The 20,667-nt window shown below is 28.5% G+C and overlaps 1 protein-coding gene across 1 annotated transcript in view; it reads right to left on the reverse strand.

The window, feature by feature from the left end:
- Nucleotides 1–2,861: 2,861 nt before the first annotated feature.
- RagA-B (Ras-related GTP binding A/B) overlaps nucleotides 2,862–20,667 on the reverse strand; it is a 35,421-nt gene continuing 17,615 nt past the window's right edge. Inside the window, exons 4-8 of the mRNA XM_075362980.1 lie at nucleotides 19,325–19,547; nucleotides 16,385–16,480; nucleotides 7,900–8,114; nucleotides 5,058–5,173; nucleotides 2,862–4,647 (exon numbers count right to left, since the gene is read on the reverse strand). Coding sequence (XP_075219095.1) covers nucleotides 4,553–4,647; nucleotides 5,058–5,173; nucleotides 7,900–8,114; nucleotides 16,385–16,480; nucleotides 19,325–19,547 — 745 coding nt within the window. The 3' untranslated portion in view covers nucleotides 2,862–4,552. The remainder of the gene's footprint in view (nucleotides 4,648–5,057; nucleotides 5,174–7,899; nucleotides 8,115–16,384; nucleotides 16,481–19,324; nucleotides 19,548–20,667) is intronic.

Consider the following 20,667-nt stretch of genomic DNA (forward strand, 5'->3'; position numbering starts at 1 on the left):
GATACTGTTGCCCGTCAAATTGGTGATATAGCTGAAGATATACAGCATCAGCTTTTAGGGAAGTTGCATGACAAATTGTTTTCAATTCAACATGATAAGGCAACAGATAGCAATAAAGATGCTCGTAAAGATGAACGTATGCATTGCCTACGTTCGATTTTGTGATGGTATTTCAGCAGTAGAAACTACTTTTCTGCAAACCAGTAGAACTCAAAGCAATAGCAGTTGCATTATTTGCTATCTTAAATGATTTTATAAACAAGGCAAACATAGAGTGCAAAAATTGCATCAGAATATGCACCATTGGTGCCATTCTATGTCTGGAAGATTCCAAAGTATACAAGCACTCGTGAAACAAAAATCTCCAGTGTGTCTGGACACATTGCATGATCCACAGAGAAGCTCTGGCTTCCAAAGAGGTCTGAATATTGTGCAAACGACGGTTGTAACCATAATAAATTAAATAAAAATGAGAGCCCTAAAATCAAGAATCTTTTCTGCACTTAGTAAAGACATGAGTGCAGTACAATCAGTGTTACTATTTTATTGCGAGGCAAGATGGTTATCACAAGGAAAATTTTTGCATAGTGTTTATGAATAAGAGATGAAATTGCCATTTTTCTATTAGAGGAAAAGCAACCGGAAACCTAGAATTTTTGAGATAGTTTATTTGCAATGGAATTGAGCTATTTGGTCGATATATTTGAGAAATTAAATACTTTGAATCTTCAATTCCAAGGAGCAAATACATACATTGAATACAAGTGACAAAGTTAATGCTTTTTTTAGAAAATTGGAATTGTGAAGCAGAAATTTAAAGCAAAGAAACTTAAAAATGTTTGCAGATGTGGATGAATGTGTAAAACTTACAAGGCTGGAAGTTGTTTTTGTAACCATTGAAAATCATTATTTATTTAGTCATGCTGGCAAAGAATTTTAAAAAGTATTTTCTTGCTGACGTCAACTTGGTAGCAAGTTATGAGTGGGTTAGGGATCCATTTCAAAATACTCCTGAAGGGCTCTCAACTGCCAGAAAAGAAATCTTCATAGACTTCATGGCAAGTGGCAAAATCAAAAGACAATTTAGTAAATCACTTTGAATTTTGTTGGGTAGGAGTGGATGACGAGTTTTCTGCAATGAAAACAAGAGCATTTCGTATACAATTACAATTTTCAACATCCTACCTTTGCAAAACTTCTGCGGTGGTTGCTTTGAAGACAAAATATAGATCTCAACTAAATGTAAAAAAAGAACTCAGAGCATCTATTCCTAATATTAAACCTTCGTTCAAAAAACTTTGCTCTGCAAGACAGGACTAATAATTATTAGACTAATAATTATTAAACTTGTTTTTAATTTAGCATTGATAAGTTAATTATCAAATATATTCTGCAGTACTGATACAATCCTATTTTATAAGTATATTATATCAGTGTAAATGTGTATTTTATTATTTATTATGTCATAATGTATTTTGTTTTACTTTCCTTTCAGTAAATTAATACTTTTTTAAATATTTTCTTTTCGATATGCGCACACCCCCCCACTTAGTGTTATTATACCCCCCTAGGGAAATGCGCCCCACAGTTTGAGAAACACTGCTTTATGTTGAAGTCAATTCTAATAAAGGAAAGTTTTTCCTCATGTTTAATTTTGTTGTGGGGGTCTTATTTTAAAAAGATAACTAGTGCACTGAAGGGGGGATTCAATTAAATTATTGATAAATTTCAGAAAGCTGAAATAATCCTCTTACACAAATTAATTAAAATGACAGAGTTCACTAAAGCAGGGTTTTGTAGTACTTTGATGAAGAGTAAATTTTTTTCCTTTTATAATGCTTTTTGATGGGTATAAAAATATTTTTTCTTTTTTTTTACTAGCAAGAATTTCGATTAAAAGAACATTTTATTTTGAAAAATCTATAGCACTGAATACATATTTCCTTACTCTTATTGAAATAACCACCCACAAAAGGAAATGATATTTTAATATGTAAAAATATTGAAAACAATTTTGTAGTCAGTAATGCAAAATTAGCTTCCATTCATGCATTTCATTTTTTTTTTTATCTTTAAAAATAAACTAATTCAAAATAAGAATGAAGGCTAAACAAAAAATCCAACAATACACTTTTATTAATTTTCTTCTTGCTAAGCTTAACATTTTTATTACAGTATAACTTGAACTACATCAGATTATTCACTGAAATTTGTGTATAATCTTTTAAAAAGGCATTTTAACAAATTAAATACAACATAAGATAAACAGAAAGCACATAATAATGTGATAAAAAAATCCACTTTATTATTATCATCGTTAATCTGTTTAAACAAAAAAAAAAACATTTACTATAAATCTTTACAAACTACTACCAGACTAGTAATAAATAAAACTAAATATTTCAAATTTTTTATGAAAACTGTAGGAGATATATATCATTAAACCAGATTCATTGAATTGCTTCTGGTAACCTACATGGTGAATAATACCATCTCTGAAAGACAAGCTAGAGTAGAAGACTAGTAAAAATAGTTAGATGGAAGAGATGGTTATAATGGGTCAGACTGAATCTTTTTGGACCGAACTGGAAAACTTTTAAAAATAAAGAATTTAAATGGAAGCAGATTACCATTTATTTCCTTTCTTTCAGAGACTGAAATTAACCTAAATCAATCTACGTCTGACAAATATATATTAAAAAAAAACACACAAAAAAGATTATAAGCAAATAATAAAGTTTTTTATACCCTGCCAAATTATAAAGAAAGCTCACCTTTTTCAGTAGAATAATAATTTACCAATAATCAATTTTGCTTTCACAATCTAAGGAACAAAGGTAATGACACAAAAACAAAACACAAACAATTTCAGACCACTTTAATGATGAAAAAAAATAAATACATTTTCCCAAGTCAATATTTCTTTTTATACAAAATTACATTGCTCAATTTTACAGTGTACTTACAAAACTATTCTCAATATTTTATCACAATAAAATATGATTACATACTTTAATTATAATAGATCTTACTTTACTTATTCATGGATGAAATCTGTTCTTATTCACGCACTCATGCGTGTGCCCCCCCAACCACTCATGCATACATATATACACACACACACACACACACACACACACACACACACACACACACACACACACACACACACAATAACTGCAAATTTTTAAACTAGTTACAAATCATAGAAATTTAATAACAAACAAATCATTTGCACATAAAACCAGGAAATAAAACATTTTTTCTCTTTACAATACATGACATTTATTCCTGAGGAGGTTTAATGTAATAAACAAATGAACAAACTATGAACTATTGTTTACAATATTAAAATGGAGATTATGCCATATTAAATTTAAGTTCTGTTTGATTCTACACCAGTAAAGAATAAAGACTAGAATAATTAATTATATATCATAATAAAAAGTGATAAATGATGTTAAACAATTAATATTTAAATTTACTTCATAATGAACAAAAAAATATGTTCAGTAGCACAAATATTACTTAAAATTGCTGACCTACACCACAACAGCCTTTCAACTAATGCAGCTGCTGTTTTGTTTTACAAAGAACTGACTATATTATTAGGAAGTTAATGCATTTACATTAGCTCCTTGAAACAATAATAATCACACTGCTTTCCATAAGACAGAACCAAGAAAAAAAGGAAAATCTGTTAACTGTATTTTCTATGTAGTTACATCTTTTAAATGAACCTATGGATCAATCTGATAGGAAACAGCAAAACAGCTTGAAATAATTCATTTTAGCTTTGCATCTGTCTAACTCCTAACATCACTTTCTTTTAGAAATATAATCTTGTATGTTATGTTAGTTATTTTAATTTTATGTTCATCTTTTTGTTTTTTTTTTTCATTTTCATATATGATATACATTTCAATTAAATTTTGCTGAAAATTATGACTAAGCAGTGCTAGTAAAAATAAACTTTTCATTTAAACAAAGAAGAACAAGGAAACATTAAACAAAACAGAAGTTTAGCAAAATACAAGACAAGGTAAGTTAAAATAATTTATGATAAACACAGTCAGTTTACATTTTCTGGTAGAAAGATTTATCAACTCCTGAAAAAAAAGGAACTACACAAGACTGATATTCTGTATATGTTTGTATCATGCCAGAATGACAATATCAAAACTTCTAGAACCAGCAGGAAAACCAATTAAAGACAAAAAGAATCAAGATTAATCTTTTGTCACATATAATGTAACAATGAAAGAACATTATATTAATTAGATGTTACCGTGTAGATGTTACTATATAATCATTAGATGTTACCGTGTACAAGGAAGAGGTCCATACAAACAGAAGGAGTTCTTTTGTCTAAAACGCAGCTGAATTATTGCAATCAAAAGAAAAGTTTGCTAACAAATACGAATTTTATTATGATAAATTATTTCTATGCGAACTACAAAGTAATTATCTGGTATATATGAAGTAACTTGGCTTTTCTTATGTTTATATTACACCCATAAATACATGATGTCAAACTGCCAATAGAATATGATCACCGAGTAAGAGCATTCTGATGTTGGCTCTCTCGCTCCAATTTTTCAAAATGTTTTCGAGCATTTCTTATATTGATCAAGGTTGCTGCAGAAGCTGTAAAAGTAAAAAATTGATTTTAGACAATAATAACAATAATATTAATTAATAACAAACAAAAATTAAACCATTTGGTTAACTTTGTACATGTGTTAAACTGCCAACATAAACTTCAATACATGTATGACTTTTTAATTTAATTTATACTTGGTGAACAAAACAAAACTGTTATCGTTGTATAAGACAAAACCAATACCAAAGATTGCATAAATTCTCATCACCAGAATTACTGAACTTGTATAATTTGAATTTCACTAAAATTTGATTTAAAAACACTGCCTTACACTTGTATCTTCCTGTTCTGAATTTTTTTTAATACATATTGGGCTCTAAAGAGGGAGAAAAACAAAAAAGTAATTTTATAATAAAAAAAATAATCACAATAATAATTTTTAAAAAACACTTACGTATAACAGGGTCGGACACAATCACCATTACATATGTATTAGAAGTAAAAACATCTATAAAAGCAGCAAAGTTTGAGTTACGAACTTCCATGCTTTGAAAATGTGCTGCTACCTTACTGTAAAATAATCAAATAAAATAAAACTTAATTTTCTCACATAGTTCAATGTTATATATAACAATGTAAAAATTATTATTTTTAATGAATGAATATGAATGCACTCTATACCCTTAGTTATCAAGAGGTGGATTATCCAGCATGCAATTAGGCAAATTTTAAACCACTACTTACAAACAAGCAGTTCAAATTCTCAGCTTATTGATTATAATTGGAAGTATATTGTTACACTAAATATTTTTAGTGAATAATAAATATCATGAGTAGTTCTGGTTAAAATATTCAACTGCTTTTTTACAAATTAATCCTGAGGTTATGTTAAACATATCTATAAATCTCAAAAATCACTATAAAAAGCTATAAATCTCTATAGATCACAAAAATTATAAAATGAGTGGAAATTATGAAAGTGAAAGGAAAGTGGTGAAAATTATTTTGAAAAATTACAAAAAATAGTCAGTCATATTGCAAAACTTTCCTAGTACCCTTTGTATTTAATGGCAGATTCAGAGGCATGACTGAGGTAATCACCTCCCCTAAACCTCTGTTATATTTAAATATTTTTAACAAATACCTTAAAATAAAGTGCTTTATTTAACATCTGAATAAAAGCATAGGCTTCTATTTTTGATATGCTACAAATTTGGGTGATTTGGAGAAAATTCAGCAGGTATGAGTTTATAGCTCAAGTTGGTTGTCATAGATAATCTAAACTTCCTTATCAAATGGAAGTAGTAGCTGAGAGTTCCCAAAATTTACTGCAACAGTAAATGTACATAATTAAAAGTTTATGAGATATACAACAGATAAGTAAACATACTGTTACACGGACTATTTCTTGTGCTTATAATTTATAAGTAATCAAAATTATTGAACAACCCCCATTTCAAGTAAACACTAATCATAATAATCTCATGCATTACTAAGGAAGCACATAGAAAATATGGCACATTGAGTATATGAATGTCGGTTGAACTTTACTGATGGTAACTAATATTTCCATAATAAACTTATTTAAACGCTTGCTACTTTGCAGCTGTATTATTTTTTAAACTTACAAAACCAAATTTAATCAAACTAAATTCAGTTGAAAGTAATTAAATAGTGTCCGAGAATTATCTTAACTTTGATATTGAGTAAATCATTTACTTACTAAGATATGAAAGCAGGTTGTATAGATTTAGAAAAATTAAAACTGAAAGTTTTTTTTACCTGTAATCAAAGACATTCAATATGTGCACAATTAGTATTCGCAAAATATCCAACTGGTAATCAATTTCATACCATGTTTGTTGTAACATATCCACATCTGAGTTATGAGTTACACATCTATGAGTTACCTTTCCTTACAGTCATCAATATTCACTACACAAGTTTTATATGCGTTATCCTTGATGGAACCCCATAGGAAAAAATCACATGAAGTTATATCTGGTGACTAAGGTGGCAAAGCAATCGATCCATCACATCCAATCCAGCGATTTGGGTATGTGCTGTTGAGGGATTCATGCATTAATAAACCCCAATGTGGTAACTTTCCATCTCATTAAAATATGATTTTGGGTTGTAACTTCAAGCTGAGGGCAAACAAATCCTTCTAACAAGTCCAAATAGATATTCACAATAACTGCAGTTTCCACAATAGAAAAAGGTCCAATCATACAATTGTGAAACAATCCACACCAAATATTATATTTGGGCTATCTCTAATACGGTCAAGTATAACATCTGGGTTCTCTGATCCCCATTTACAAACATTCTGAGTGTTCACCTTGCCAGACACATGAAATGTAGCCTCGTCGAAGAAAATAACTTTTTTAAGGTAACAATCATCATTTTAAATTCTTTCAATCATTTCCACAGCAAATTCCTTTCTAGCAGTATGCTCTTGTGGTGTAATGTGCTGCAATATTTGTAATTTTTAAGGATGCAATTTTAATCGTTTCTTAAAAAACATCATGAAAAGTAAAACACAAAATTACCATTTTAAAGGAGTGAACACCCTTTAAACTATAAGCTGCCAATACCTGCAGCTGAGTTTGAACTGTTCAATAATATTCTGAACTTTTTCAAATCGATGCATATCTCAATGATCTCGTCTTTGGCAATGAGAAACAACAAGAAATGTTGCATGTTCAAATAAATACTTCATGATTAAAGTATTAATTTCGAATTACTGTGTTCTTTATTTGTAAAGACATGGTTTGTCTTTACAAATGACAAAGTTATGAAGAACAAACTTATTTTTTTATAGTTATTTTATTTTCTTGGAATATTTCTCACGGCTGCAAACAAAAGACTGACAAACGATCTCCATTTTTCATCTGATGTTCTAGGCCTGCTTACACCTTTCTTATGTTCCACACAGAGTTCTAAAATTGAGTCAAACTTTTGTGTCTGATTTTGTTTTAATAAACCACTATGCATTGTGCTTTCATCTGTGGATTCATGGCGACTGACATATGTGGTTATATGTGCAATCACAGCGCTATCTAGTATGTGCCAAGGGAAACTTTATGAGTTACCTGTTAAAGAGAGCCCAACCATTCATTAATAGGACTATTACTTTTTTTCTAATAAGACATCAAAGTTGATCAGATAATTCTTGGGCACTGCATATTTTTCTGTTCTTTTAATTTATACACTGAATTGCACAGGATGTAAAATATTTCAGCTAAAACAGAAAAATTAGGTAAATATTTAAAAAAAGTTAAATACGCCAATACCTGCAGCTGAGTTTGAACTGTTTAATAATGTTCGAAACTTTTTCAAATCTATGCATATCTCGATGATCCCGTCTTTGGCAATGTGAAATAACAAGAAATGTTGCACGTTCAAATAAAAGTACTTCATCAGCATCAATTATATTAGCAAACTGATGCAAACTGGTTTCCAATTCTTTAACGTTTGGAATTAACATGTAGACAATTGATGACCACGCCTAAAATCAATGAAAAATTATCAGACAATATATATAGTACAATGACGATTTAGAATAATAAGAATCACATGTTAACAGAATTAAGAAGAAAACCATTTACAGTCAAATTTAATAACAATATTCCATTAAAAAAATAAAAATAAATTTCCAATGTTTATTATCACAACCTCTAGGAAATATACCTTATAGTTAAAACTTATTATAACCAAATATTTTCCTCTCCGTAAACTGATTAATAATATTCACTAAAACATCGGTAAAAGTATATTATTTCTGTAGCATACATTTTTATACAATCAATAAACTATGCTAGTGTTCTGGTAATGTATTCTGAGAATAAAAGGTACTGAACATTATCTCAACTCCATAAACAGTACATCTTTAATAGTTTCCAAGGATTCTGGTTATAAGTAATGACAGTATTGAGTAGATCAAACTAGTTTACAGAACGATAATAATTGATATAGGAAATACAATACAAAGTCTATACAAGTGGCCAAAAAATATCTAAAAATTTCAAATCAACCTTAAGGAATCAATATCAACAACCATAAAATATTCTTTCACAAATATTGAAAATGCTTATATCTACGTATGATATTAGAATATTTATTTTCTGCAAAGAAGCTCTTCAGGAAAAGTATCAGTCTGTATTTAATGTCTTTTTGTTGTTCATACTTTGTAATTTATTGACTAAATAACAAAATTCTAAGTCATCTTGTACATAACATTCAATCTTAATATTTAATTCACAGGCCAAAAGTAACAATGGATTCTATGAAAGTTATATTTCATTCTTAACTACAATTCTTTAATGCTTTCTTCCTCATAAATTAACTTATGAACTTTGAATTATCAAGACACTACTTGTAATAGTGTATTTTGTGCTAACAATTTATCATAACTCATTATCTAGTTATCATAACTAGAAAATGAAAAGAAAAAAGTAATACTTAAAATTTCACTATAAGAGAAATTCATGATATTTTATACTAGATCTCCAATCAATTATTCAATTCACAAAACATTAGTTTTGCGAATTGAATTTTTATTATTTAAGTGGCTGATGAGAAATAAAGTAGGTGTGACTAGGTGTTACAGAAAATGTGACAAAAAATATGAGTACTAAAGGTAAAAAAAGTTTAAAAAACTGTAAAAATTAGGAAGGCTGAAGCAATCTGAAGACAATCCCTAATATCTTTCACTTTGCTAACTTTTGCACCTACTAAATAATAGAAGTTCATAAAGTAAGTAATACAGTGAAAACTCTACAAAACAGAATCTCTAAAAAACAGAAACCTCCTCAAAACGTCTAAAAGCAAAAATGAAGAAATAATTCAATTTTATTTAAATGGTTCACACATGAAAGATAAAAATCATCCTATTTTGGGGCCTATCATGAAACGGGCGAAAGAAATTGCAGCTAAGTTAGGAGTTACTGCATTTACTTCTAATGGATGGTTAGAAAAATTTCATGTAAGGCATTCTATTTCTTACAATCAAATTTCAAGTGAGGCTAAAGATGTAGACACAAGAAATAGTTATCAACTGGAAAAATAAAATTAAAGAAATAACCGCAGGTTATGAACCAAAAAATATTGGTAATTACGATGAAATCAGTTTATTTTTTCGAGCTTTACTGATCAAAGCACTGCGTTTCAAAAATGAAAAAGGTACTACAGCAAACAATCCAAAGAAAGACTGTTATGGTGTGAGGTTTTGCGGATGGCATGTTGCTTAAACCACTGGCGATAGGAAAATCTTGGAAGGCTCGCTGTTTCAAAGATGTCGTTCAGTTACCACTGGAATGATTTCCAAATAAAAAGTCTCAAATGACATGAATCAATGAAAAAATGGCTATATAATTTAAAAGAAAAAATTGTTAGTGAAAATAGAAATATTCTACTGTTTTTAGACAATGCGTCGTGTCACCCTTATGGAAATTATTCTAACATAAAACTTGTGTTCTTTCCTCCAGACACAACTAGTGGATCAGGGGGGTTATTAAATCATAAAAATTCATTATCAGAAACAAATTCTGCAGTCATCAACATGGTGAATTCATGTTCATCTGTTCAAGAACTGACGTGTACCTGTTCTGGCTGCACTAAGGTGGCTCTCTTCATCGTACAAACAAATTACAAATAACTGTGTTAAAAATGTGTTTAAAGAGGCTAGTTTCTGCACAAAACCAATAATTATTATGTTCCTGATACATGTACTTGGCACAGTACAACAATATTGCATGAAGTTGAATCTCTCTTGCATAGAAAGTGGTCAAACATCGGTTCATGCTGAAGACTACGTGGGTATTGATAGTGATTTGGTAACCAAAGGATTTTAAACGTAGATGAAATTATTTTCTCTGAAACTAGCAAGATTAATGAAAGTTCAGAAAAAGAAGGACACGGAGAGGACACAGAAAACAAAATTAACAGTTTCAGAGAAGTGTTGGGTATGGTCGCACAGCTGGAAGAATTCGTATAAACAGTGATGATTTGCAACAGAATATGTTAACTGCTAGAAATATGATTGAAAACAAAAGTTCCAAGAGTAAATTATTGAAACAGAAAACTGTACTTAACTATTTTAGAAAGTGATTTTATTTTAGAATTAGTGTTAGATCTTGTTGTGTTTTAGACTAAGTTTTCTCTATTTACTTGTATTAATGAAGTGTATACTTGAAGTGAAGTGTATAAATTATTGAAAACAAAAGTTCCAATAAGTTATTGAAACAAAACTGTACTTGATTATGTTAGAAAATGACTATTTTATTTTTAGGCTAAGTATATTTCTTCTAATTAAGCGTTAACGTAAATGAATTTTTTTTTGTAAAAATAAAAAACACCCTCTTTTAGTGTAACTGAACAATTTTTGAAAATTAGTGGTTAATGTTCTCTATATGCAGTATAATTTCCAGATTATTCCAAATGTTTAACCATGTCTAACTCCATTTTACACTTGTATAATTCATAACACAGGACCTCACGATAAATTAGCTCGATTTTTAAAAACTGAAAGACAAAAACCTCTTCAAAACAGAATTCTTACTCGGTCCCACCAGATTCCATTTTGGGAGGTTTGACTGTATTATGTTTTTGATGGCTCATTACATACAACTTTTTAACCACTATATTCTCATAACAAGAACTACACTCTTCACAAAGTTTATATCTTGAATTTTGTGGCTTGTTAGAAATACAATGTTGTAATATTATAACTTAAATTATATTATTAGAAATGTATGTAAAATCTGTAATATTTAATAATCAATTATAAATGAAATACTATCTGAAGGACCATCCACGATAGATGAAATGTATACTTGATAAATATGCCATGATTTTACAAACAAAGGCAGCACTTGCACGATACAAAAAATATATAACAAAAAAAAATCACACAGTTCACTGTAATTACAAATTATAGGGAAAAGAGCACAAAGTTTAAAAAAAAAGAATAAATAAACAAATAAATGTACGATTATCTAAATAAGTATACCTAAAATACAGAACAAATTATATACAAATAGCTGACAAAATACACATTAAGATTAGGAACAAATATAGTATAAGCTGAGTTAATTTGATTATAACAGTTAAAAGTTTAAACAGGAAATATTTTTATTCTGAGTCACATGTTTATTTAATGTAATTATGGGTTTTAATATTTCTATAGCTGTAATGAAATACAGTACTTCTTCACTTTTTTTTTTTACATATTAATTACAATAGCATTTCTTATGTTACATTCATATAGGAATCTAATTTTACTCTCCATTAAATTATGTCTTTTTGAAATAAATTTTATGCTTCTTTTGGTGTAAAGAAGACATGGTTACACAAAATATAAGTTGTTTATTTTAAAATAAATTACTGACATAAATTGTATTTTTTCTAAACAAGGAAAATTCCAATTTAAAATAAATGTTATCAAAATCACGCATTATTAGAATTAAAACCTAATTTAACAAATTATAAAAATATTTAAAAATAGCTTTACATTTATAAACAACATACCACAGATGATATCATATCGCAACAAAAGAATAAATCTTTAGCAATATAAATGACAGAATTACTATATTTAATGTTTTCCTGTTTACATTTAGGATTTAGGATAATCTCATGAATTAAATACACAGAAAATATTAACTCAATATATAACTGATTCGTGACAGAAAATCTGTCACGAATCTGTCATGATAACATATTCATGTTATCAGCAAGCAGTAATTATCATGATAATCAACTAAGGTGAAATTTGGGTGGGAACAGGTGAGGTGTAATTAATAGGTTATGTTGCTCAGAAGTAAGCTTTTTAGTGAGAAAGAATTACAGAAACTGGAGGTCATGGGCTAGCTTGAATCAGTTTTGCTAACACATAAATACCTATCAGATTTTCATTAAGTGAAAGTGGTCTGAGGAGGCCAAAGAATAAATATCCTGATACCTTTGACACCGATGAGTTTTTCATCTTCCTCAAAAAACATTAGACTGTTTTAAAAAACAATGGTAAAAATATCATAACTCTTTTTGGAATGAAAAGGGAATGTGGTGTGGCAAGAGGTCTCAAACATTTTTGATACCCCCAAGGGGTGTAAAAAACACAAACTTGCTTTTATCTCCCTTCAAGGATAAGTTTTTTACTTGACCTTAAAGGCAAAGCAGTTTTAAAAAATTACAGTATCTCAATTTTTGTAATTATAAAGGAGGCAAGAAATTTAGGATGGAAGGAGACCAGAACTTCAATATATAACTTGACTTTTTACTGGCCTCTAAAAACAGAACAGCTTCTTAAAACAATAGTTTGAATTTCACAATATTTCACTTTTTCTTAATAGTCCAAGAAGGCTTGAGGCCAGGAAGGGCTGAGTGCATTAACATCTTGGAAGACAATGAAGTTAGCTGCTAATTCCTAAAGGTAGAACAAGTTTTGAGCAACAAAATTCAAAAAATACAATATTTCAATCTTTCCCCATGTTAATTAGAGATTCCAAAAGGAGGGTTTTCATAATCTTATCAAACCTGGCGATGACAACCTATAGTAAATGGTTTTCTTGCAATTTATACATTACAAATCATGACATTAAAAATAATATCATGATGATGTTTTAAGCGAGTTAAATTAGTTAGGAACAGGTCAACTGATCTAACTGCTATATAGCATATGTCACTCGGAAAGAAGTAAACTTAAAAAAATGATAAGAATCTTTTACATCATCTCACTAATACCCGAGGTTATCCCAGACAACCAAATTCTGTGTCTGTATAATAGTATAAATTACCTATCAGTCATCTGCAATTCATAAAATGAAGTACAGATACATGAAGGGTCACCATGCATTTCCCTTGGGGTTCACAAACACTTGAAGCAATAAGTTATTACTTTAATAATCAAAATAGAAACCAGAATGAATGATAAATAAAGGAAGAAATAGAAGGGTATGACATCTCTTTTGTTTGTACAAAACTTGCTGAAGAGTTACCAAAAGAAGAACAAATAGAATACATATAGCTAGAACTTAGATAACATAAAAGAACAGTAAACTAACTGAATGAATGTAAATGCTGAACCAGTTTGTGGGTTCTTGCTGTTGCCATTCAAGCTGTAATATAGTTTATGTCCATAGATCTACTAAATAAATAGGATGTATTTATAGATATATCTCTATATTCTATTATTGAGATAAGCTGAAAAGTAAAACTGATAACAAGAACAAACATCAGCTAACATTATTGCCACCACTTATTAATATTATTATTACCAGACACAAGAATAATGAATGAATCACATGAAAAATCTGTTACATGAAATAGTAACATTATACAATACAGAAGGGTTTTATTCATGTTCAGAATGTTCTTGGGAAAATTTGCAATAAACAAGTTTCAGAATTTTAAATCAGTCAGGTAGAGTGAGCATTTGTATTAACTTCAGCACTATTTCTTCTTTAATTTTTGCATTTGATTCAATTCTTTGCATAACTGTCTACTAAAGTGTCTTATACATATTATCAATGAATTTTGAGACAACGCATTTTGATTAATATGCAAGATTGATTGTTGGCTGACTCTGAAATTTAAAATTTATAATAATAAAAAGAGGGTATATCTTTTTCAACATAACATGTCATTTCTAATTTTAAACTTTTCCTTATTATAGAAAGAAATATTTGTCTACTGACATCACATATGTAGACTAAAAGACAAGTAATTATTTAGTGTATTATATTATATGTTATCCAATAAGATGATGAAACTATTAAAAATGCTACAATATCTTGACGCTAAGTAAAAGGAATATGCTAAAAAGAACACTGAATTTTCTTTAAAGTAGGAGGAGCTTCAGTAAAAAAAAGAAAATGGTGGGAAGCCTGCGAATGGCTAAAACGTGAACCTGCAGGGCCGTAACTGAAGTTTCTCATTAGCAAAAATTCTGTTTCAGCAAAATGTATTCTGTTTCACAATACATTAAATTATTGTTGAGAACTAACATTATCTACAGCATGAATTTTGCATTGATCAGTGAGAAAAACCTGTTCCACCAATAATTACCATACACCGTTATCATCATATGCTATAGTTAAGAAATCAATCTAGAGTTTTTCATCCAATATTAAAAGAAACAAGTTATTAAACTTTTAAATTAGATATGAGCATAAGAAATATACAGTCAAAGACAATGTTCATATTTATGTTGGTGAACATTACAATTTAAGAAATATTATAATTCTTAAATGGTATTGAACACCTCATAATATTAAAATAGATAGAAATTAGCAGAAGAAGGGCACAATCAATGTCAGGAAATTTGATCAATTTCATAAACTGTTCTCTAAGTTAATTTTCTCCTTAATTACTTTTTCTTAATTAAAAGATCAATTTTCAATTAGGTAAATTTATATGATAATTATAATCTGTTTATAAATAATACAAATCAACAATTATCTTACACATAGATTGTTGGTATTAAAAAAAAATCTATTAAAGGAAAAATAGAAATAAATATCTGATTACTCATCAAAAATAATTCTTTTTATATAAATCACAAATGGTGAACACCACTGATGAAAGAACTGCACCGTACTTCAAAAGAATTTCTGAAGGTATATTTTCATTTATTCAGATAACTATTTATTTTTATTAAAGTTTAAACAATAAAATTTCCCCATGCTAATCAATAGGAAGAATAAATCGCATAATCAGTACCAATCTATAGGGGTGCACACATATGATACATTCCCATGACAGAAGATAAATTAGTTTCCTACTTCATTGCTTAAATTTCAGATAAGATCGCTATAGAAATCAAAGTTTTATAAGACAAAATTTAAGCTTCATGCTGTAAGATTAACCTTTAAAACAAATATATATAAATAAATAAAACAGAAAACAACAGAATTTTAACAGAGTACACCAAGTTTAAATACAGATTTTTTTTAACATTATTTAGTAAAATTGGAAAATTTAACTTAAAAAGTAAATTGAAGGGACAAGAACTTCAGTCAGCCATTTTAAAAAAAATTAAAAAAAAAAAAAAATCATTCTAAGCTTTAACCAAACATATCAATTTTCAAAAGATTTAACATCAATTTGCAGACATTTTTTACATACACAATATCAACTGTATTATACAAACAAAAGAAAACACCTACGCACCACCTTTGGTGCAATTTTTAAGTATCATTTCACCTTCAGCACTAACATATTATTACTACACATAATATAATATTAAAATGAAATTATTAGAGTAGGAATTCATTTCTAACCATAGTCAAAGAAGGAGATTTTCTTTCATGACAGCTAATATTTTGCTGCTTGTCAATTTTATGGATAATTGTTATTGTTGATGCTGAAAGAATAACAGTATAATAATAAAAAACATACTGTTGCTGAAGGTGTTGTAATTCTTCAAAAATATTCCAGCAAGTAAATGTTCTTACTTGTTGTCCACAGCTAGTGGATAAAGAATAAAACTGTAATAAAATATAAAATTACATAAACAATAACTGCAAACTATCACCCAGTTTAAAAAAAGGCATAATATTAAGATTTGCAAAACATCATGAATTAAAAACTCAATCATGCACAAAATAAACTGTGGCATTTTTCGAAATAAAGAAGCAATAATGACCTGTTTGACATGCAACTTTTCAACCTTTTTCTTTCCAACCTCTTTTCACACTTGTTGATATTATCAATTAAATATATAATTTCATATAACATGAAAAGAATGAAAGGAAAAAATATAAAAGCATAAATATTTACCCTATAAAGTGTTTCATCCCATATTGATGTGCGAAAACAAGTACAATCCAGAGGTTTAGACAACCTTTTCAAATCTTCTTCCCGTTCACGGAAAATCTGTAAATAAAAGAAAAAATTATATATGAGTTTATTTATAATAATGCAGATAATATTATGTGCAGCTTGAAACATCTTTTAATAACATAAAAATGGTATTTCTGGGAGTTTATTTGCAAAATTATTTCATACAATCATGAGAACATAACGCTTGACAATGCAAGAAAACTGGTCAGAACATTTGTGAATAAGAATTCTTAAATGTACAAGCTAAGCTAAACAGCTAAACCTAACAGAAATCATTTTTCAGTTGTTACAAACATACAGCACAATTAAATTTTTGAGTATATTATAAGGTAATTTAAATACACTTAAACATAAACATATAGCTCAGCAGTTATAGCAAGGCGCTTGCGGAGGAGAGTAGATGTGCAACTGTAAGTAGAGGAAAAAGCACCTTGCTAGAACGACTCTGCTACACTTAACATGTTCGGCAGCAATGACACATAAGTGGCAGCTTCTTACTGTTCATTCCCCAGCTCGCATGCTCCATGCGTGCATTAACTGCAGTCATTACATTCTACGTTGTAGCAGTTGGACCTTCATTCATGTTCTTTATATTCTAATGGCATGTCGTTTGATAAATAAACAACATAAATTTGTGCTTGGTCTGTTTTTTTTTTTTTTAATTACTTATTATGGCAGATGATGAAATACCAGGACCTTCATAACTGAAGAGCTGACTAAACATAAAAAAGGTAATGTCTGATGCTGAATTAAAAAAATTTTTAGGAAACAATAGTAGTGATGAAGATTTTGATGTGATAGTGACTCATACTGTGGGTGGAGGGATGATAATGACTACGATTGTGGAACTGGAAAAGATGAAGAAGAAAACATGACACTTATTACAGAACAAAATTCTGACGAAGAAAGTTTTGAAAACTTAGTTGACAAACAAAACGATTACGAACAGACTCTTGTTGCTAATAACCAAACACCTACAGATTTACCTTCCAATATTTTTTGGGCAACAGTACCACCAAATTTGAAAAATATTCCATTTACTTTTATTAGAATGGTTAATTTTATTTTTCTATGTAATGTTTGTAATTAGGTTTTGTAAAAAAATTTGTAGAATATTGAACGTAATGAATAAATAATAAAAGTAATTGTATGTATCTACAATTTTATGTATTTTTGATTTGTTTTGCGTAACAGTATTCCGTCGTTTGTTTCTGTATAACAATTATACTAAAAGTGTTTGTTTTTTGTGTAGATAGGTCATAATAGCAAATAAAAATGTAAACAAGCTTTGACTACTCATAATAATAATAGTACGCAGAAATACAATATTAATAAAGAATAAATTCTATCGCCAACCGACAACTACTAAACGATTGAAGCCACATGTTCAACCACCAACACCATACACACACTTCTCAATGATCAGCCTGCAGATGTATCATATGCGTCATTTTATTATTTTGTTTTAAACCAAGCAAATATATTTTTTTTAACATAAATAAACTTATTACACTTAAATAAATTAAATTATGATAAAAAATCAGTTTGGATTTTTTAATGATTTCAAAATATTCAAACTGGCACTGATAGTGTTAAGTATATATTAATCAACAAGATTCTATTTTTAAACCTATCATGAATCTCAGGACTGATAAGAAATGGAAGCATTAATCGTATAACTTTCTTTATATCAAAACTAAAATAAAAAACCAAAAACAAATCATACAAAAATAAACAAAATTGACACTCAGTGAAGCAAACTGTTACTTTGTTATGAAATGTATAGATCTCACTCAGTCTTTGTTGTTATAAAACTTACAAGAAAATCTTTTATAATGAAATTTTAAATGATCTTAATAGATTTCTGAATAGTCTTATCAAAATCAAAAAAACTAAAACTTTATTGAACATTTTTTTTGTATTGACTTGTGAAATGATACAATTAAAAAATAAAACATATATAGTAGCTTCTTATCGCACACAAATTTATTTTATGTGATTTTGGTTTTTTACACTCAAATAATTTAGGGCACATATATTCAACACACACAGAACAAATTTGTCAAGAACCAGTAATAAGAACAAACATAAATGTTTTTTTTTTATCAATATTGTACGCAAAAGAAATTTTTAATTATACTTAGTTTTACTGATCAATACAGTATATTAGATTTTTTCATCAACAGAAGTTTTGAATATTATAAAATGGCAAATAATTCATAGCAATTTACCTCATTAATATACAACTTAATATCTTTATATTAAGTTGTGCTATTATTATAAACACATATTCAGCTAATGTTTTAATATAACATAGTTTCATTTACAGAGTTTTACTGACACATACCCTCAACATAAATTAAGTGGAACTGTAAGGTATATTTTATATTATAAATAATAGTAAAAGTCAAAATCAATATAATTTCAAATGTTAACCAGTTTCCAGACACTAACTGAAATCTAATTCTGAAACTTTCTAAATAAGATAATAATCATACATTTAGTAAGTGAATTTTTTTTTTATAAAAAAAAAAATTGTATATGAATTATGGGGTTAATAAGCAGTTGAAAATTTAAGTGATCAACAATATAAATTAAATTAACAGATTCAAAAGAAACTATTGATAGAAACAATGAGATAAATGTAAACTGTATTCCAGTGAAATAAAAAGCATTTTTTAAATTAAGTAAAAGTAATACATTATAAAAATAAAAAAACCAATATCTATGCTGCATACAGAACTCAGACAGATTTGACAGCTAAATATAAGTTTACGAAAAGCAAATAATAATAATAATTAAACAAAATTAGAAACAGTAATTAAATATTAAAAGAACACTCATGAAAAGTTTAAGCCACTAATATACGTTACTAACCAGATCACGCTGATCTTCCTGTACCAGATCCATTTTATGTACAAGACAAAATACTTTAGCTTCAGGGGAATTCTGCAGAATTGCCTCTAAACAGCTTTGATAGTAATGCATATCCTTATCCAATTCACGACTCTCTACATCAAACACATAAATCAGGACTTCAACATTTCTAAATATATTATCTCGCTGGCTAGCAAAGTAATTCTCCATAAAAGCTTCTTGTCTGCAAAAAGAAAAAACAATTATATTATAAAACAATATATTTCTATCCAATTTATTTTCAACAATGATGCAATCTTCATTAACACACAATACCGACGTGATCATCAGCCCCTCACTTAATCATAATCAGTTAATGCTTTCACTAAAGCAATTGAAAAAGATGGAAAAAATTAAAAAAGGAGGGTCCTCAATGCACAACACATTTGGAAAGTTAGTTCACTTGATGTTATTATAGATTAAGATTTATTGTACATTACAGATTAATAGAACAGTATATGAAAAATACTGAAAGAGATTTCTGTGAGCAAATGCACAACCCAGGATTCATTTCAGTTAGTTTCACAATACTTTATCAGTTTAGCTGATTCACCCTTGTACAGTTATTAATGAATTCACTCATTCAAGTACACATGGTCAGCTGTAATTTATTTTGCATTCCTGATCCATATAATGTAATTCAGTGAGTTTATACCAGGAGATTGAAGGGGGTTAAAAAATCTTCAAAATTACCTGATCTCTAAACAAACTACATAAGAATATCATCTTGTCAACTGCAGCACAGTTTGCTGAAATCTTCTACGATCAAAATGTAACTACTATTTGCTTCTTTGAACTGATCAATAAAACTGATGAGAATTTCAGAACAAAAATAATCAATTAATTGTTTTTTTAAAGAATATAGGGCCCACAATGTCCAGGAAAAGGTGAGCCACCAATACAACATCTTTAGCAAGTCTTTCATAAAAAAAAAAAGAAGATATATCCTGAATGAACTGAACTGTGTACTTAGGGAATAAATGCATTCGGATATATGAATCCATGCTTGAACAATAAATAATGTAAACTTAAGCATGTTTAAAACTGTGAAAAATAAATTTAAAAAAAAAAACATTCTGAGAAGTATTAACAACAAATTATCTGTTAGCACTTAAATACACTACAGTAATTTTCAACACACAGTATAAATATAATGCATTTTATAATGTACATTTCATCTTAATTTTATAAACAAGTAATAAATCTTGATTGAAGTGAAGTAGTTAATAATTCATCTGATATCAATCTCACTAATATCGAGTATCAGCTACACCGATTAGCAAACTTAAAAAAGTCATCAAGCA

The sequence above is a fragment of the Lycorma delicatula genome, chromosome 4 (assembly GCF_047948215.1).
Source record: "Lycorma delicatula isolate Av1 chromosome 4, ASM4794821v1, whole genome shotgun sequence".
In the NCBI taxonomy this organism is placed as follows: Eukaryota; Metazoa; Arthropoda; class Insecta; order Hemiptera; family Fulgoridae; genus Lycorma; species Lycorma delicatula.